Source organism: Anguilla rostrata, chromosome 2, assembly GCF_018555375.3.
Source record: "Anguilla rostrata isolate EN2019 chromosome 2, ASM1855537v3, whole genome shotgun sequence".
In the NCBI taxonomy this organism is placed as follows: Eukaryota; Metazoa; Chordata; class Actinopteri; order Anguilliformes; family Anguillidae; genus Anguilla; species Anguilla rostrata.
Window position 1 is genome coordinate 36,100,511 of NC_057934.1, and position 21,667 is coordinate 36,122,177.

The 21,667-nt window shown below is 43.0% G+C and overlaps 1 protein-coding gene across 3 annotated transcripts; it reads right to left on the minus strand.

Moving 5' to 3' along the window:
• Positions 1-383: 383 nt before the first annotated feature.
• On the minus strand, positions 384-20,767 carry LOC135247893 (zinc finger protein 652-like). 3 transcript variants are annotated; one of them, XM_064321855.1, is made up of 6 exons: positions 20,560-20,767; positions 11,329-12,762; positions 10,223-10,370; positions 9,861-9,976; positions 7,804-7,948; positions 384-4,359 (listed from the first exon to the last, which is right to left on the minus strand). In XM_064321855.1, exons 2-6 carry the CDS (start codon positions 12,232-12,234, stop codon positions 3,815-3,817), a joined length of 1,860 nt encoding a protein of 619 aa, XP_064177925.1. In that variant the 5' UTR covers positions 12,235-12,762; positions 20,560-20,767; the 3' UTR covers positions 384-3,814. The 3 variants fall into 3 exon arrangements, with proteins under 3 accessions (XP_064177925.1, XP_064177926.1, XP_064177927.1); XM_064321856.1 differs by lacking the exon at positions 20,560-20,767 and adding an exon at positions 20,416-20,553; XM_064321857.1 differs by lacking the exon at positions 20,560-20,767 and adding an exon at positions 20,169-20,368.
• Positions 20,768-21,667: the final 900 nt, after the last annotated feature.

The following is a 21,667-nucleotide window of genomic DNA, read 5'->3' on the forward strand; positions in this document are numbered from 1 at the left end:
AAAAAATGAATGACTTACCTACAATGCGTTCAGCCTCACATTTATGCCTCTGCATCAGTCCCAAAAAAACGTAAAAATTCTCTCTCAAACAAAAGAATAAGCACAGAATTTTGTAACAATTCCACAGAATTTGAGATCAACTTCCATCTAATTTCATACAATATCATAAAATCACAAATGCTATCTGAACATAAGGGGACATCACAGAATATGTGGGAGTTATGGCTACATCATTAATTTACAAATCAGCATAAAGTATTATGTACAATAAAAGGCTCAGGATTTTTTGCTTGAAAAAAACTCATTTAGGTTTATGAGAATACAGAAAGTTGTTAGAAATACACATACACACACACACACACGCACACAAAACTTTTGCAAAGTTAAAGAATAACGACCTTTTTATTTTTTCAACTAACATTGATTTTACTAAAAAGTGCATTATATACATTACAACTTTTATCATTTTGCCACCCTTCCAAAACAACGGCTAACAATGTTCATAGACAACATATTTCATCGTGGAAGACATTGTCTACTTAAGTGTTTTTGCACCAGACTTCTCCAGCAGTGAAAACTGAAAGGGAGCCAGTGCGATATACTGGTTAGGGGACTGAGCTTGGATCCCAGGTGGAGCACTGCCGTTGTAGCCTTAAACAAGCTATAGAGCTTGAACTGCTTCAGTAAGCAGGATTGTGTAAAACAATGTAATTTTTCCAGTCATTCTGAATAAAATGTCAACTAAATACCATTTATTTAAAAAATATTTACACTAGTTCCTCGCCAAAAATATTATTGATCTGTATTATTATATTACTAATCTGTACTATTAATCGCTTGATTCTGTAACAGCTTCGACTCAAAATAAAGTGACCACATTATTTGAACAATACTGCAAATACCCAGAATCATGTTCTCACACATACATACTCACATTATCATGAGGGGGTTCAAAATAGAGGCTGAAGAAATATGGAACATTTAATACATGAAAGCCCAATATAAAAATATGACAGAAGTAAGCCCTCAACTACTAATGATAACAGACAAGGGGTGGTGAGGAGGAGGGAGGACTGTGACAGACATGCACTCAGTGAGGAAGTTATGTCAAGGGTACCTCATTCCCATTTACAGGATCTGCCCCAATGTCAAATCTGAATACACCCCCCAAAGGAGCTCCAGAGTCCCTCACTGGCCATCCCAAACTGGATTTACAAACCCATTCCCCAGCTTCACAGCCAATCCTCTCACACTCCCTCCTACATTTCAATACTTACCCACAGTGCTTTGCAACTCTATCCCTTCACCACATCACAAACAGTCAACCACAGAAGATTTAACTGATATACGAATGAGTAGTACTGCAGCAGCACCGTTGCTTTTACTTTGTTTAGAGAGGTAATTTCCTTTCTGTTTGTCTCCAGAAGATAACACCAAACACTTAAAATGTACAGATATGGCCGGTGATAAGGACCCAAGTATGAACAGAAAATTAAACGAAAAGTAAATAAGCTCAGGCTTCTTCCCACCACAGCTCACAGACCAGGCCAGTAAACCACTTTGCGTCAGATGAAGGAGCGCACACACACTTCCACACAGTTTATTTATGGAGCCTCTGCTCGGCAGGCAGTCCATCTCAACAAAGGTGAGCAGACCTCCTGACAAATATGACAGGCAAATCATTGATTACACACTGAGCTCTCTGCCAGAAGAACTCTTCTTCTCCTCTCACAATCACGCATGCACGCACAGAGCACGCAGCCACCCAAGGAGCAGGGCTCAGTGTGAAAGCAGGGTTTAATGGAACATCGTTTGGCAACACTAAGCCACTAAGAAGGGGATAACTATGAATAGAAAAGTACAGCAATTTCAGTAAATGCAGCCACACACATACTGTACAAGCACTGCGGTCTGCCACAAGACACAGTACTGCGTAATCATTCCAGAGAATATAAATGAGGCTTGAATTGATGCCCTAATCCTGTGTGACTCGCTTATCTTAAACGCATCATCCATTCATATACATGGCTATTCAGTGAAGCATATTCACTGAAGCAATACCTCGCACCAGAGATATTAATCTGCAACATGTGGGTTGTAGTCCCTATCTTGTCACACAGATAACCAACACAAATAACCCTGTGAAGACCCGCTTCATATCACAAGACTGGCTCCTTTGCAAAGAGTATAGCTTCAAACTCAACCAACCTCAAACAACTGCTCCCATACCTTAAAATGACCTATGGCCCGTCTACTGAGGTCATTAGAGGATATCTATAGCTCACAGAGACAGTCAAGCTAGCTCAGACAGGTCTTCAGCGATAACAGGCATTTGGACAATCTGCCTATCTCAGAGAATGCAACGCAGAGAAACCCACGCAGCAGGGGACACATGGACACTGGCTGTGGTACAGTCGCTCTTACCATGAATGGGAATGGACAGTTATACAGCACAGACAGAATGCAGAGTAAAACCTCCAATTATTGGTATTGCTCTATAATTTAATTCAATTGTTTTCCAGCAAAACCATGAACAGGCTAAAGTCCGACAGAATATACCAGTCAGATAAAGTATGAAATGTTTAATGTTTCCAGGAGAAATTCCACTTAATTACAGTTCTTTATTATACTATGAGTCACCAAATACCTTGAGTATAATTACTCATTTTACAGGACACTCTGTTCTCTTTTGATATAAAGCAAACTGAAGATGTGTTCACAGGTCGGTACAAATGTCTATGTTGGGCATCCAAGCATGTGTGAGAGCCGTTAAAAGGAAAGGAGAAATTCTTTAGAAATACATTTAAATGCTGGAGTAAACTTAAATGAAATAAATATTAATGCTGTTCCCCCTTATGTTTGAGATTGCACTTGTGTGGATAAGAGTCAATCCTTGTCCAGAGGGCAAGGACGGTTTTTGGATTTCACTACTGCAGAACAGAATGCAGCAGTAAGGCCCATTCTACACCCACAGAACGCATGCCGCACATTCTAAGCCCACAGATGCATGGCGTGAGCTCACCAGATTACTAGCGAAGCTTTACAGACTCCGTATTTCCTGGGAATCAGGAAAATCCACACACATTTTGCTATTCACAGACTCTGTAATGAGAATGGGATTCTAGCATATAGCAAAATCTCTGGTTTTTAGACTTAAAACATGTCAGTCCAGTTTACTGATATCACTAAGCAGCGCAAATGCTCAAATACTCCGTGCTGGAATGGCAAGCATTTGTGAAGGGCTACTTTGAGTTGAAAGGCTCCTTTGAGTTGCGTCAAAAGTCTTTCGCCACAGATTGCATTTAGGGTGCATTAGTGTTTTCATTGAGTTGAGATTTTCAGATATCATATAGTACAGAGAACATGGTGCGTGGATGTCAATAAAAGAGGCTCACAGAACATTTCAGAATAATTCATAATATCATGATTAAAGAACGAGTAAATCATGTAAAGTGCACGTTTTCTTACGCTTGCTTACTGCATGATAAGGATCAGTACCCACACACACTCAATGCCACAAACGTGCACATGCACACAGATACAGTCACAGAATTGACCAAAAGGTGTTAAAAATTTGCAAATGAACATAAAATGGCAGAGGGGTAAAACAGTTTTGGGATGGTGGTCCCCGCCTTCAAACCCAGCTAATTCACCGGCCCTCAACTTACGCACCTGGACTGATTCCATCGAAACTGGTCAGTACACTAATAACAGATAGGTCCAGTTTAAGAGGTGCTAGCTGCTTCCTCCAGTGAAGCTCAACCCAATGGTGAATGAGAATATAAATGTATGTGTGTATGTGCAGAAGTCTTGTTCAGTGGTGCTGGGGCACACCCATTGTCTTTTCGGGCAGGGTCATGTGACACAGGTAACTGTCTTCGTGCCCGTGGTGGTTGAGCGACTCGCTCTTGAAGAGGGCGTGCGCTGAGGTCATTTGTGGGACAGGGGGCATGGCCAGGTGGAGCTGGTTAGGGTGGGGAGCATGGTGGTGGAGGAGCTGGTGGTCGGGCGTGTGCGAGTGAAGGTGCGGGTGAGAGAAGGGGTGGGCCTCCGTCTGGGGCGGCAGGGCCTCGCTCACGGGGCTCGGGCCCAGGGCCGCGGGGACGCCGGCGAGAGAGGGGGAGGGGACGGAGGAGAGAGGGGGGTGCAGGCCGTGGCTGGTCGGGGCCGGGTTAACGGGGGCCGTAGCCAGGAAGCACTTGTCCTTGTGGGCCTTGAGCATGTTGGAGAAGCGGAAGCGCTGGCCGCACAAGTCGCAGGGGTAGGGCTTCTCGCCCGTGTGCGTGCGCCGGTGTCTCTTCATGTTGGGCCGGCTGGTGAAGCTCTTCCCACAGATCTCACAGATGAACGGCTTCTCTCCTGAAAGAGGGAGAAAGAGAAACAATCCCTTTAGTTTAATCCACGAGGAACACATCTCAGCAACAAACCAAAGCAACAAACCAAGACAGTGATAAACTGGACAGCAAGAGTTTAGCATCAATTACCCATGATGCTTCATAAATACTCTTAACCTAAAAGTTCAGCCTCTTACCCTAATCAATAGGCCTGCCCCGAATGGTTTTTCAATTTGATCCAACTTTCCCCCATGCAGTCACATTTCAAATGTCATTTAATCTGCAATAATTCAATCCAATTTCCAATGTAACATTTAATAGTCATAGTACCCTGAGGTTCATGTCATGTGGTTCCCTTATGAGTGAAATATAGAATAAAAAAAAACAGTGGAAGTATCTGAGTTGCAAAGGACCGCATGTAATCTTACCCTGTGCTACTGGAACGGGGTTCATTTAATGTTATCTCGGTTATCCGACTCCAAAATAGCATTTTAACCTTTCCTCTATGCATAGAAGGAAACTGCAAGTGATCCACCAGTAGTGGGGCTCTATAGGAATCGCTATCTATCATGGCAGACCTGGGCGTGCCTCTGGCATGTGTAGCCAGCATAGATATACTAGAATATCTTGCTACGGCACTTGTGTATAGGCAAGGGACTTCGGTGTGAAGACATCCTGAGTTCTATGCTTATATTAGGACTCTGAATCTGCTAGGTGTGCAGCAGGAACAGTCAAAGTGAATGCAGTTTATTTTACAGTATGTGCAATAATACACAGATGCAAAAGAGTGTGTGTAGTGAGCCGGCTATATGCAAATGGCGCATATGAGATTGTATTGAGAAACGATTGCACCTTTTCCCTAATATACTCAAAGATCAAAGCAAAACACCAAGTAATCCAATAAAGACACAAAGATAACTCGAAATACCGCCTTGTATTTATATGCCTCCCCCAACCAGTAGTCAGTTTGGATATAAAATTTCATCACTTCATCATTTTATCCTATTAGACATTTGTGTGAAACTTTGTCATAATTAGCATATGAATTCTTGAGTTATGGCCAAAAATGTGTTTTGTGAGGTCACAGTGACCTTGACCTTTGACCACCAAAATCTAATCAGTTCATCCTTGAGTCCAAGTGGACGTTTGTGCCAAATTTGAAGAAATTCCCTCAAGGCGTTCCTGAGATATCGCATTCACGAGAATCGGGACGGACAGACGGACGGACAACCTGAAAACATAATGCCCCCGGCCACGGCTGTGCTGTCGCGGAGGCATAACGAAACAGTACGTCAATGATTCTGCTTGCACTATCTCTGTAAGCATATCACACTGGGTTAACCTTTGTATCTGGCTGGGCGCTGACCCACAGATATCAAGATCTTTAGTCAGCATCTCACCACCAAAGGCACCAACTTATTCCCCATGACAGGCTTTCCAACAATACAAAACTTGATTACACCGTATTATGGAGAACTCAAGTTCTATATAATGCAGAGCCAGTAGGATGTTCTGCAACTGAGCACTGCCACATTATCACACCCTGCTGACTCCCTGTCAGCGCAGTAAACAGTCTGATTTCCACTGGAGGTCTGATAAGTGGCATACTTCAGTAAACCATCCTACAAAACAAAGCTGATCGATCTGAGAAGTAGGGCAGACTCAGACTCAGAGTTGTATCTGTGGAGAGTTGGCCATCCAACAGACTGCAAGAGACAGTCTCCCTTTAACACTGAGACCTGACAAGTTTGAGCTGAGCTGAAAAAACTGAGAGAATGGGACAGAAAGGACAAAACCTTCAGCGGGTTTACATGATGTTTGAAAAAGTCGATTTATTGCTTTAGTCCGGCTAAAACTGCGACTTTTAAAAATCATGTAAACACTGTAGTTCGACTGAAATCGAAAAAAGTTGATTTTTCAGAGTCGGACTAACATACCTAGATAATGCGGTTGGGGGTCGATTTACTACAGCATATATACGCTTCAACAGCCAAAAATTGGCCTTGGCGTTCTGCGCATGTTCCGTAGGTTAGAGATTCGGCTGCGACATGTAATTTGTACAGTCGAGGAGGTATCATGGCGAACAAAACACATTTCTGGACAGACGAGGAGACCAACTTCATGTTATCGCAACTAAAGGAGTTAAGTATCCTAAAATACATGGATTGAAGAAAAAACGCAGAATGGTGAACTATTCAAAAAAAGACAAAATTGGAGGAAGACACACCTCGGTCAATAAATCGATTCTTTCCGAGTCATGTATATTGGGACAACGACAATAGTCCAACTAAATCTCATCTTTGGCCAAATCAAGCTATTAATACAGATCGATTTCAACTGTACATGTAAACACACTGCTTGTTTAAGGGTGTCTTTAAAATGTGATTATTTTTTAAATAATGCTCTGAGGAAAGCTTAGCTTTCACCTGACCTCCCAGAAACTGCCTTTGACATTTATGACCTCAGCCAATCATCACTTGGGGCTATAGAGCTCTGAGAAGTACAAACACAAAGGCATCTCTTGAGTGAGGCAATAATTGTGAAGAAAAAAAACAACAACAAAGTTTTACACTTCTGAAATACAATCCACATTCCTGACATGCAACACACTTTTCATAAGAGAACTATGTGAAAACAATCAACCTAAGGAGCGTCACTCAGGGCAAGTTGGTTTGGTGAAAACATTTGGCCAAGCTAGCCCAACACCTCACAGTGGCAGTGAGATTATATGCAGACCAAATCCTAGATAGGAAACTGATAGATTTGCAAGCTTCTTCTCCTAATCTGAGGCACCCAGGTTTGTGCCCTGTCAGCATTCACAAGAGCAACTCAGTAACACCACTCCGTCCCTCTACTGGAAACGCACGCACGCACCACAGAGCAACTCATAAACACAGCTTTGCATCCAAGTCTAATTCCAGCCCTTGTAGCACAGGTGTAAAAGCAGAGGCATGATGTAACGGACTTATCCTGTGAGGTAACAGCTTTGCTCTCGCTGTGCCCTCCACTCTGGTCATCGTGTAATGGTGGTGGCGGTATGTTCTCTATTCAGGATTTCATATATGCAAGGACACAACAACCAGTATTTCATTTGAAATTGCTCACTGTTTTTAATGAAAGGGTTTAAAACGCTTCATTGGGACAGCAGGCTGTTTCACAGCACACATGGTTAAAGGTGGAGAGGTTCAGTTGTTGTCTGACCACACATTAGAATGGGCAAAATGTGTGATCCAAGCCAGTGGTACTCCATCTTGGTCCTGGGGGACCATTGTGCACAGTATGCTGGTTTTTTATGCAACCAGAAGTTGCAATCCCAGAATTTTAACAAGCTGTTCATTTTACTTAATTAGGTGCTCTTCACATTTAGAGCGAGCCAAATTATGTCATAAATAATTACGCATGTCTACGCTGTGGGGAGTGAATAACAGTCAGATAACCCAGCTCAGTAATTGGACACGCTAAACCTTACCTGTGTGGGTCTTCATGTGCTCGTCAAAGTACTGCTTCATGTTGAAGTCCTTCCCGCACCACTGGCACATGAACTGCTTGTGTCCGATGTGGACGCTCATGTGGGAGCGCAGCTGGTACTTGTACTGGAACCGCTCGGCACAGTTCTGTCGCACAGGGCAAGGGGAAGGATCTTACTGATGCACATTAACGACAAGCAATGCGTGTCTCTGTTCATTACCACTGAGAAGAATACGCAGTGAAGGCTTTAATACTGCCCGGTGCAGAGACACTGTTGGGTTTACCAAATCAAAATCTTGTTTTTCTATCGAAGACAGCTGTTCTCAAGGCCGGGGGGTCATGACCCCATAACTTCTTTGGCAGACGGCACTAGACTTGTTTGTTTAGCGTTCCTCGCATTTCTTCAACGTTGTTTGTCGAAGTCGAATTCTGAGTTTGTAAACACGCGTGTACTGAGTACATCTCCTTAGGGACAGGTGCTGTAAACAAGCGTCTCGCTGCAATCACTCATCAGTGCATCTGGTGCTGTGACGTCTACGTCAAATAAGTAAAATAAATGGTGAAAACACAGTCAGTCTTTATGAAATGAAATGACTGGGGCTTGCAATTGGATTTTAAAGTCCCTGTGCTATCAAAATCATCATTTTAATGGTTGTCTCATGAATTAAGAACCGAAGAAAGTAAATTCTGTGATAAAAGTCTTTGTTATTCTGAAAGCAAAATGGTGGTTGAAAACCTTGTCTTTTGCGAAGTGATTTACAATTAACATTTCGAAATGACTTATTATATGCCTGCTTGTCACAGTAACAGTACTGACTGTACTATAGGGGCTGCACAAGCATCATGGCTTGTTGTATAAGAGACTGCGTGGGCTAAGAGTGATATAAGAGTAAAATATAGCTGTGCAGGGAGGAACACGCTGTTGCTCAGATGGAATAACTGTCCAAGTCAGCTGACTAACGCCAAGCTGTGGAAATGCTGGGCGAGTAGCGGAATAACGTCACAGAGGTTAAAAACAATGTTATGGTGTGACTTCATCAGATGGAAATTAAATCAGGAAGCAAAAAAACATCCATCTTTATTTTATACACAGGAAATGTGTTAAAGGCTTGATGACAAACGTTGTCAAATGTCAATAGCTCGCCAACCTTGACTGCTAGCGCCCCAGACCATGAACATTAGTCAGCCTTTTGATCTATCTGACTGACAGAATCAGATACTACTCTGGAAGTGGTGGCAGTGATGCTCCCATTCCTGGGGTTAACTTGTTTCGGCTGATACACGAACGACTGAATGGCTCTGATTCCACAGTTGATAGAGTTGGTTTGAGTGTTGTTCGTCTAAAATTTCTTCATGTTTACTAGTCAACTAGACGCCGGTGTGACCCAGTTTAGTCTGCCGCCTATAAGTTTTGTTAACATTAATTGCACAAAGAACTACGAGCGAAAATTGAATTAAACACAAATCTGAGCTGTGCAGGCCCAGAACAGAGGAACACGGAGATGTGCTGTAATGCAAGGCACTGCATTTCTGAAACTGATGCGTGTCCAATTGATGTGCTGTTATTATCAATTATTACCATTATGACACAGCCAACAGCTAACCAGTGATGTCTGCTGCAATACAGGTTATGGTAGCGCACATTAATCACAACTTTGTGGGAGAGGTGGGTGTATGTTTATATGCGAGTGCACATGTGTGTACATGTGCGTGTCTGCACACGTATGAGAGTAAACGTACGTGTGCGAATGTGTGAGTGTGTGGTTTGTGTGTACGTGTGCACGCCTGCACGCATGTGCGTGTATGAGATTGAACATACGTGTGGGACTGTGTGAGCGTGTGGTTTGTGTGCGTGTGTGCATGTATGAGGGTGAACATACGTGTGTGAGTGTGTGGTTTGTGTGTACGTGTGCGTGCCTGCACCATGTGCGTGTATGAGATTGAACATACGTGTGGGACTGTGTGAGAGTGTGGGTTGTGTGTGCGTCTGCGTGTATGAGATTGAACATACGCGTGGGACTGTGTGAGCGTGTGGTTTGTGTGCAGGCGGGGCCTCACCTCACAGCGGAAAGGCTTCTCCCCCGAGTGCTGTAAGGAGTGCACCTTCAGGGACATGCTGCGCTTGAAGGACTTCCCGCACGTCTCGCAGGTGAACGGCATGTCCTTGGTGTGAGCTGCAGGGGCACAGGCGTGACCGTGAGTCCCGGAGAAGGACAAGGAAGACCACAGGTTTGCAGGGCCAAATGTGGGTGAGCGAACCCGGGGGGGGGAGAAAAGAAGATTAGGCTAAGACAGTTGACGATGAAATTGAAGCGAGACATGAAAATGGGCAGATGGCAAACCAAGTCCTAAGAGATGGTCCTCAGGTGAGAAAGAGGATAGAACAGACAGCATGTAGAGGATGTGGGAAGTTCACGTACCGACCATGTGCTTGCGCACGTGCGCCATGGTGTAGAACTTCTTCTCGCAGATCTCGCAGGCAAACTTCTTCTCAGCGTAGCCGTGCACTGTCTTGATGTGCTCGTGCAGGGACCACAGCTTCTTGAAGGACTTGTTGCAGGGCAAACACTGCCAGACACACACACAGACAGACAGAGCAGATATCAGAGTTCATCACTAGGTTTTTAGGCCACTGACGGCCAGAATTAGAGGTCAGCTCCTATTGTGGTTACACGATACATTGAATGAGTTATGTACATTTCCCTTTCCACTTGATAGCATTTCCTGAAATAAATAATGAAAAACGAATTTCCTATTTGCAGATAGTAATGCAATGGCCTGTGATAACTATTCAAGTAAATTAAATGCATTAAATTACAGTATATTTCATTAATTCACTGTAAAGACTCCTGGAGCCTTGTCTTAATTAAGATGAACAACCAATTTGCATGGTCTCTGGGCCCTGGAGCTCATTCACAAAGACCTAGAGAACATGAGAATTACCAGATTCAACAGTGATGCATGTTCTGTATTTATTTTTGCTTAAAAAAAATCTCAATGGTGTGTTCTGTCCTCATTATGTAGGCTATATGTGAACTTTCCCAAAGGTATGAGCATACAAGCTAAATCTGCAGCAGAACCGTCACCAACAAAGTCTGAATATGTTTATGGCAGCAAACCGCTTTTCTGAGGTTAAATTTGAGAAAACAAGGGGCCCCAAGAGAGAACAGGCAGACATAACTGCTCATGTATTTTTTCTGTGATTTTCTGGCACCATCTACTGGTAGATGGAAGATATACACTACTTAACACACTGGATATCTATTTTGCCTCTGTTCAGCAGTCAAAATAGGTATCCAGCCTATTAAGTAGTGTGTACAACGCACACAAAAACCTGTCTTCTCTCAGAAAAGCCTCTTGTGTCATGCACCCACTTAACCACAGAAGCAACAGATTTCTTGAAAAAACTTGGGGGCATTATGAGCACTTCAGCTCCAGAGTCATTTTCAAAAAAGGGATGCAGTGTCTAACTGTTCACTTGCCACACTGCAAAACGCTTCATGATTCAGGACACAGCAGTGCATACCTGAATATTCTGTTCGCAGTCTGTCTGCTGGTGCAGCGCCAGCTCGCTCTCCACTACAAACTTCTTCCCGCAGGCGTCGCAGGTCTGCACGTGGCGCTGAGCGACTTTCATGCACTCCACGTCTTCCTTGCCTTGGTCAGCGGCCGCTGGTACAATGGGGACGGACTTGGAGGACTCCACCCTAGGCTGACGGGCTGGCCGTCCCTTCTTCTTGGGTGGCTTGGCACGCTTCCTGCGCCCCCTGGTGGTCCTGCGTGACGCCGCGGCGCTGGCAGCTGCCACCGCAGCTCTGCGGGACTTCCGGACGGGCAGACCGGAGCCCGTGGCTCTGGGTCTGCGCTGAGATCTCTTGGTCGGCTGCTTCCGCTGCTCTCCGACCACCCTTTCTTCCTCCTCTTTCTGCTCTTCCTCCAAGGTTGCCTGCTCCTCATCTTCGCAGCCGGATTTCATCCTGGTGCAACCGCTGTTGGAGACAGGAGGATTGTCCCCCTTGGAGACATTGAGTGTTTGGTTGTTCAAGTTCACCTCCACAAATATTTGCTCCTGCTTGAAAGTCTGTGTCTCTTTTTCACCATCCCTCTGCCCCTCCTTGTCCTCAGAATCCTTCAGGTCCTCACCGTCCGCATGCTTAGTAGTCATGAGGTGTCCCTGTGTGGCCTCCTGCCTAATGATCCCTCCCTTCCGGCAGTACTGCTGAGGCTGGGAATTGAGAAGGTGAGGCTGCACCTGCCCAAGAACCTGTTCCCCAAGGGGGCCCTTGGCTCCCAACTTAGTGTCCATCAATATGGAGTAGAGTTTTTCTCCATCATTAGGCTTGTACAGGGCGCTGGAGACGTCCAGATCCTGGACCGAAGGGTAGTAGTAGGCCTGGGAATCCCGTGTCCTATGGCCATCGTCCTGGGCCATCCCGGCAGGACCCGGGAACGGGCACTTTCAATTTAATATTCCGGCAAGATCTCAAGCTGAGGAGGGAAGTGGGGTAGGTGGGAACAGCCAAAGGATGAGCGAATCCTCGACGGTTTCTGGCTGTTTGCTCCTATTGGCCTCTTCTTGTAATATAAGGGAGGGTCAGGGGTCAGACCAAACTTTCCACCTCTGCACTCCCCCCCAAAAAGGCAGGAGCAAAGGACCACAATAAAACACCCGTTTTGAAGGAAAGGAGGGGCATATATTCCAAAGACAGAGGGAATATGGACAGAAAAATGACTTATTCCAAGGGACGCGCGTATGCAGCACACAGACACAGGGCAGGCTGCTCTAGTTGGCCGTCATGTCCTCCAGCCAGCAGCATTGGTGGGCAGCAGTCAGCAGCACAGTGAAAGCATTTGGTAGCACTGGCCCCGTTTTCACCGAGCAGAGAAATCCATGACGATTGCTGCTGGGGAACTCAGAAAGCAGTGTGCCTCATTTCATAAGCCACCGGTGACCTACGCCCTGTGGGAGAGGTGAGAGAGAGAGAGAGTAAGTTACCAGGTGGTGAGCCAGTTGGCCGCTACACACTCGTTGCTTATTGACTTAATGCTCGTCTAACTACAGTTCAGCTGCTGTACAGTACAGTACTGCTACGGGAAGCTCTCTTTCACACACAAGACAGTAGGATCTGGATTTTGGAATACCTTCATAATTACAGCAGAAGTACCCAGATAAGACAGTTTGTAGTGTTTCTTTGCATAACACCTGCCTTTTGCTGCGTGGCCAGATTCAATCCCTTAATAAGACACTCCCTCTGGGTACCTCCATCAGCTCCCCCTCTCTCAGTTTCCTCATATTTTGTCTTAAAGGCATTAAACTATAATACACAACAATTTGGTATAAATGGTGCGATATAAAGAAGGCTACAGCTCAAATTCAAGAGAAAAATTGCATCAGCTGTAATATATCATGTTGTAATATACCATGCAAAAACCAAGTCAATATGATTTGTAGCTAAAACAGAACAACTGATGCCAAAAGCAACTCACAGGACAGACATTAGGAAGAATCTTTTCAAGCAAAGAACAGTCAAATGTGTGGAATAGCTTGACAGGTCACATAGTAAGAGGCAGAAACTCTGGGGATTTTCAAGGCCAGGCTTGATGCATTGTTAGATACTATCTAGTCTGAAGGTAATCAGAGCACTAGGAACAACTGAGATAGGAAAACGGATGGCATTGTCAGGCTGAATGGCCTGCTCTTGTCATTATGTTATGTTAGCACGATGCACTCAGTACGTAACCAGCAATGGATCTGCAAATGGTGTGGACCTCTGCAGAAAACCATTCAAACCGGGCGTAAGCGACAGTACATTTATTACATCTGCTAAAATTGTGCACTCAATAACGATCATTCAAAATACCATCAAAAAACCATTACTGTTCATTACTCATTACATAAAAACAACTTTCTACAAAATATATGCACCAAATATTAGAGACAAAAGTGGGGAGCGCGTACAATATTTAATTGGTATGTCCCTGAAATGTTGCATAAATCAAGTATGACATTATACTGTACTTCCTTCTTGGATTACAATTTATTCACTTTATTGAAGGCCACACTTTTTTGGATTGAACAGCATTAAGAGCTTCTTGTTTGACTGAATTACAATGCACAAGCTAAGTGCATTTAACTGAATCAAAGGGAGGAATCAAATCATTTCAAAGATCCATTCCCTCAAATTCAAAGGCTCATAAAACCTGCACAATATGCTAAGGGATATCACAAGTGTCTGATTTATCCATGTCAGGTGTACATATGTGCAACAGTCATGGCACTGAACAGTACTAGACAGTCACAGTTACATTTCTGTGACAGAGCCTGGCACCTGGTGGTATGAGAGCTATTGGGAGCCACATGCATTTGTTTGTTTTATTCTTGATTTACGGTTTTCATTTATTAATTCTTTCCAGGATCACAAGACAATATACACAAATACAGATGACAGAGCTCTCCTGTGACCCCAACAGTGCCAACAGTGTGACTGCTGAATTCTGGATGCCTGTTCACAGGGTCTGGAGGAGGGACAGATGCTAAGCCCTGCCAGGAAGGACATGAAAGTAGGCCTAAATCATTCACCCTCGTTTTACACAGCAAATGCTGGCTGATGCGATGTGTAGGAGGTACACTGCTCTGTCACACATGGATAAGTGTGAATGACCAATCTTCCCAGGGCTGCCATTTTCTGCTCATCCAAGAACACCCCATACAGAGCCCTCCAAAAAAATGCTTGATAAAGCTCAACAAAGAAGGCTGCATAAAATAAATATTACAGGAAATGAGCCATATTAAATGCTGAAAAATGGGAAATCTATATTCTTTTACAGAAACACAATCGCTCAGAGAAGAAGATTAAGTAATGGATTTTTTTCTAAGCAGGCATCAATTATTCACACCCCTAATAAGTTTGAAATAAAATCCAAATGGCTTCCCGTTTCAATGACGTATAAACATGAGGCAACACGCAGTTATGACCTAAAGGCAAGGACCTCTCAGAAGAAACAAAACGAGTTAAGACACGGCTACAAAAAAATACATTAAAAAAACAGATAAAGATACCACTTTCTACTGTAAGGCACGTTTAAAACAGAGGAATGGGGAAAACCTGACAGGTAGAGGACCCAAGTGCATCTTTCCCTGGTTTGGGAGGCAAAGAAAAATTAAAGGGTCACTGTATGAGAACCATAAAATTTGGGGACACAGTGTCTCGAAAACAGAAGCCACCTCCATGCCAACTGGCTTTTTGGAAGAGCAAGAGCAATCAAAAAATTCCGTTCTGGAGTTTGGTATGGCGATATCGAACAACAATTGGAACCGGTTGTTGAGGTCAGATGAGAGCAAAAGCTTTGGGCACAAAAACCAGCAAAAGGACTGATGCAGGAAGAACCAAGAAGCTTGCTTACACAGAATATAAACTCATACCTTTGGTGAAATATGGTGGTTCAGTAGATGTCTGCTGGCTCACCTTGAACACTGCATTAAAATTACTTTTGCCAACTTCCATATTTAACTTGAACTTAACAGTGAATTTTTAAACAGGTATGAAAACCTCTAAATCGCATCCTCCCCCAGAGCAGGTGAAAATGCATGTTCACACATCAGTTGTGCAGAGAAAGGATATCGCTCCTGTGTGAGGAGGACCAGATAAGAATAGAGCTGACGGGGAGACATCACATTAAACACCTTTAGTGCAAGGTTTCAGAGTCAGGTTTTGATCCAGTACTATGCAGTTCACAACTACACTGTTTGGCTTTTCTTTACAGCCTAGATCATAATATAGCATTATAACATATATTAATATAATACAAACTAAGTTTGAAAATCCAATACAGCTGAGAGTCTTCTTCAAAGGCATAAACCAAACAACACTGACCCTGTTGATCCTTGCCCCCGAACAATGTTCCTGTTTTACAGAGTCTGAATTATGGCTCTCTCAGAGATCTAGCTGACAGACAGGGATGCTAATGCTGACTTCATTACTGATGGCCTGGGCATGCCTTTTTGTCTGGACCAGGATGCAGTAGAGACTGAAAGTGCAAGGTGGCAGAGTTAACTCTGCATTAACAAACACAGGTGCAAATCCGTTCTTGTGAGGGAAAGATGGCATACTAAAGACATGGGACTGTTATCCATATCACTGCATCCCTCAGTACGTCCCCACAGCTCCCCCAGCTATTCGCCACGGTGGTTTATATTCACCCTCAGGCAAAAGAGGCAAGAGCAATGAAGGCATGTGAATTTGTAGGTCACAGAATGTTCCGTCTCTCCCGACGCCCCAAACATAATTTTGGGGATTTTATTCATTGGACCCTGTAAAAAACCCTGTGCAATTTCCACCAGTACATCACATGCCCCATTCGCCACAACAAGTTTCTGGATTTGTATTATGGGTCCATTAAAGGAGCACACAAGTCCATCAGAAAGCCTCCCTTCTGCAGAAGGCTGACCATGAGACTGTCCTCATCATTACCGAGGGACAATAGCACAGACTACAAAGTTCAAAACATGGAAAAATGACTCCATAATACTGATGAACTCACTGATGTCATTCATAGCTACAATATCTTTTGTGAGGACATGGCTATCACTGGAAAGACACTTAGGATTTCTCTCAACAGTAAGCCCTGGGTTACACAATCTTTCAACACCATAATAAATATGAGAAATAGGCCTTTTCATGAAAGAGATTCAACTCAGTGGCATAAAATACAAAAAACAAATTAGATGCAAAATCAGGAAAGTAAAGCAATGCTACAAGGGACAACTGGAGAGTACAATGCCCTCTCCATTTGGGAGGGCATGATTATGATCACTGGACAAAAGGCAACAGAAAGGTTGAATTCGATGGGTACAAATCTGATTACCAGCTGGCACTAGACCTGAATAGATTTTATCTATGTTCTTAAAGTTAAAACCACCATGACAAGAGACAGTAGTGTGATAAGGACTACAACAAAGCAAGGTGTGGAAAGGCCTGGGGCCAGATGGGATAGGAGGTCATTTGCTGAAGTTGCATGCTGAACAACTAGGCCCAGTGTTCAGTGGCATCTTCCATATTCCACCCATTCCGGCAACGTTGTTTCAAAAACAAATGACTTAGATTCAAATGCAAACCCAGCGCCACTACTCAAAAAACAATGATTATGAACAAGGAAGTACACAGAGTGTAGAGAGTTACAGGGTTCTGATTGTTGTTGATTGCACGTTGTCACCTGATCTTTTCTGACCCAAATTTGTAATGTGCAACTTGTGAACTGTGTACAAGCTTGCTCATATACGGCCTCTGCTGCTGGCTCGGGAGCTCGAAACACGCACATACCAGCTGCTTCTTTTCACACTGCAGGCACAGTGAGAGCTAGCCACGGATGTCTGGACAGCCAGCAGGAGTCCTTCGAGCAATGAACAATGCTAAGTCTTTTATTGAGTCAGTTTTAAGTTTTACTATTGTATGTTTGCCATATATGGATGAGGCACTATACAAAAACAAGTTTTTGACTTCATGAATTGATAAAATGAATGATGTCAGGCCTTAGGTTAAGAAAAAATTAACACCTCATACTTAAGCTTCATAATTTCGTAATTTCTTCTTTTAATATAATCACCACAATCACCTTATATAAAATTACAGTGCACGTACATTTTGCTTCTTTTCTCATAGGCCTTAGGTAAATCCCTTGAACATCTGGCTTTACTAGGGCAATTTAGGGACACCATACACGTGCATGCCCAAGGGGAAGCTGCAATAACCAGATGGGTATTTCAGTTTTGGATTTAGGGGTAAATGTGCATTTGAAACTGTTCCTTTATTCCCAAATACAGCCCAAGAATGCTAAACAAATGAATACATCATACCACCCACTGCCTCTGGCTGTGCTGGCTTGCGGTCGTGAGGGAATGTTTAACTGCACAATAACGTCAAACAAATCTCAGCGAATACGGGTCAAGCAAGGACACGGACCCACACGTTTTTTTGTTAACAGACCGCAAGGAAAGATGCTCCCATCCTGGGCTCTGGCTCCTCAAAGTGTTTAGTTACATGTTCAAAATACACTGCTTACACACCTACATTTTATTATTTACACAAATCAATGTGAAACTTGCACAAGAATAAGTGTAACGACAATTTTGATATGGTCAGAAATTTCAGTGAAGGCAGAAAAAAAAGCAATGAATCACTATTGTCAGTTCACAAATCAATCTATACTCCATCAAAGTGAAACAGAAGGAAGACTACAAGATGCAAACAGACCAAGCCTGAAGTATTCAACTCTTCTTAAGGCTCTAGTACATTGATCTGACTTAAGGAAACTCAATCGAGTCAATACCGATTCACTTCCAACTATGCTACTGCATTAATCAAACAGAGTCGGGTTAGGTCCTGTGGGCCTTGATGCCTTTCCCATTTACACACAATGGGCTATCTATGACAAAGGCAAGTATAACAGGGTAGCATAGTTTCTTTTTAATCTCATCATGTGTATTTAAAGCCCACAATGGGATTATCAGTGATAAAAGTCTAACTTTTCTATCCTGGTTCATGAGCCCAAAATAGCCAGAAGCAAAACCTGCTGAGGGTGAGAACAGTGAGGAATATAATGTGAAATACTTCCAACATCCCAAGCTGTAGCAAAGAGTGAGGAGCGTCATTAGTTTCATGCTTAATAACTTAATGGTGGAGCGATTTGCCAACATTGTGAAGGTTCACATTCGGTATGTCTAACCAGGTTCTTGGATTTCGAAATGCGATGGTGCAATCAGAATAATTCCTTGGCATGTTTCGGGAATTCTGACGATGCTCTGTCACCATTACCATCAATTTTCTCTGGGGATGAATCCCACAAATATGGCACGGTGATGCTAAATGAAATTGCAATACTTCAAGTACATTTTAGTTCAAAATCATGAACACAATTTGACATCCTAATATACATTAACCAACAGTACATCTGCCAACTTATATTGAAAAATATTTAAGCAACTCTGATGTTGTGATCTAAGTAAGAAAAAATTCCTGAATCAAACAACATATTTAAATAAATAGAGAGGAAAGAACAGACAAGCACATATGCTACTCAGTAGTGTACCGTGGTTTTTCATCAGCCTACACTGAAAATTTTACTTTATCTAATAATAAACTGCAGAAGTCACAGTTTAGTGTTGGGCTCTGCAATTTAGTATTAGGTTCAGTGAAACTGTGATTGTATTTTAATGTAACAACTGTAAAGCAAGGCATTCTATTTAACAAACAAATGGTATAAGTGCTGTGCTTACCACAAACATTTGTGTCTAGACAGATAAATCTCAATTCAACCAGTAGGCAATAAAACGTGACCTAAAACTGAGAAGGTTCACAGAAAAAACTGTTGACAGATAAACTTGCAGAAACTCCCAATTCCCCTGACATATTGACAGAGAACATAAGGAATGACTATATCACGTATGCATGCAGATTATCAATGTTGAAACACTGAGTTGCAAATCTGAGTTTTGGGAGGTCAACAAGCCCTGTAACTCGAGTCATTGCAAGCCAATTTCTAACACCGTCACTTCACTGTATGCGGAGGTAACGCGCCCCCCACTCAACTCCCACCCACCGAAGGTACGGACCTACGTTATGTTCGGGTCAGAAAATCAGGCCTAGCTAACTCAAAGAAGTCCACATCCGTATCTACAATAACTATCAATTTGTAAATGCTAGAACGCACACATCGGAGAAAATTTCATAGAAAATTTTCTGTCTACCCAATCTAACACCTTGACGGGTAGCCGATGCAGCTAACTAGCTACCAGAGATTACCTGAAATTTGAGAAAACAAAGAAAGGGTTAAAAGGCAATATGGGCGCTGTGGAGAAATTACTGGCCAACATATCAGTAGCTGCCGAGGCTGCTAAAGTTTGCTAGTTACAGAATGATGATTGCAGTTAGATGCGTAGCTAACATTACACAATAGGTTCTTTGCAAAACCATATCGTTAGATCGATGAACCTCCAATCCGGGCACAATGTAAACAATGTCCTGTACCTAGCAATCAATTTCCTGTAGCTAGTAACTTATAAACGCATCTCACTTAGTTACAATGACAAACCGTATAAGAAGTTAATCACACACATTCCCTTTGTAGACTTTCACTTTTACAAACCAAAACAATGCAGGCAATAATTCACTGGCAACCCAGAAACTGGCAGAGATTTAGGCAAGTGATTAGCTAACTAGTAGCAATTCAGCTATCCTAGACAATTAGCACTAGCTGTCTAGGCAGCACGAGAGACTTCAGTTCTTAATTGTCACGAGCTATGTGCACATCGGTGAAAGAACTCATACACATATCCCAAATGGTTTATTTAGCTAGCTAACTAGTACATACCTAGGTACCTAGCTCTGACTGTGATTTCCCTTTTCCCCAAACAAAAACCGTTCTCGTCGCGTTCCACTGCCGAATTAAAGCTTGCACTCGTCCACCTGCTTTCATCTCGACGTTTTCCTTGGTTAGTTATGCCATTTTTATCTTAGATTAAAATGCATTAACGCCGCATTGATGTCATGTTGATAGCTAGCGCACTATCAACTGTAACGTTAACTTCTATCTTGCTCTTGATTAGCTAGCTACTCACCCCCGTCGCGAGCGCCCTCTCCCACATTCTTTCCTGCAGAGCTTGGGTCAACCAAGTGGTGGAGGCGTGGAGCTAGTTGTATTGTTATATGAATCTAGTTGGCATTGTTTAATGCAATTTTATTATTATTTTCAATTAACTTACCTCACACTCACTAGTCACATTGCCCGACTTTCTCCCACAATCTCATGCTCGTCCCCGTGTCCAGTTGCAGGCACCCGCCGATGAGTTCCCAAGCCGCTGATTACGTTGCGTGACTGCGCTTGTAGACGTATTCTACGCTCCAGTTCTATGGTTCTCCCAGACAGACCACACCGGGCGCGCACGCGTGCAAAGGTTTGGGAGTAAATTAGCTTCAAGTGAAATATACCGGTGAATACTCGTTGTCAGCTTTAAACAGAATACATTTAACGCAACCTTCATGACCTTTCGCGTCTTATGTTCTTACGGCTATATTCTTCGAGACGTAACATATTATTTATTCGCCAGATCCCCCTTGAAACAGATGTAAATCTCAGTGGGTCTTGAGGGTTAACAAATTATATAAACTCCCATTCCTTTATCTGAGATAAAAGATTTGAAATTTGTACTTTTTATTTTTTATGCCTTGAAGTGGCAACGTCATCACTGCATCAGTGAAAATTAATGCAGGCATTTCCTGCTCAGACTACGGAATTTGTTAGGAAATCCAGTTTGGGACAGGGCTGGAAATGGCTCCAATTTACACATCAAAATAAATGTGTTGACCACATTAGGTCAGATAGCTTGGTCTCTGTGAACCCTGGGAGTCTGAACTGATAACACACTCCCAAACTGTCATTCTGACTAATCACCTTTCATGTCCTCATGCTTAAAAGTGTGGATTTCCTTCACTGATCTACAAAAACAGAAAGGCTAGTGTATACTGTATATAGCATATGACTACTGTTGTAAACTCCTGGATATCCTGGCAGAACCAAATTTTACACTGAAATTGTACATTCAGGAGGATCTAATTATTACAACTAATTTGAGTAGCAATTATGCTACTAAAAACTTATTAGCAAATAACCTATTTAAAATGATTTATGCCACCATCGATTACCTCACAAGTATGACATTTCTCTCATTATAAAGCTGCTTATATAAAAGTAACCCATTGTCTTTATATTTTGTTGACAAAAAACAAGCAGTCCCTTACTGAATGCATTGAGAAATGCATTATAGCACCCCCCTGTGGTTACACAAGTGTAAATGTACAGTACATAAAGCA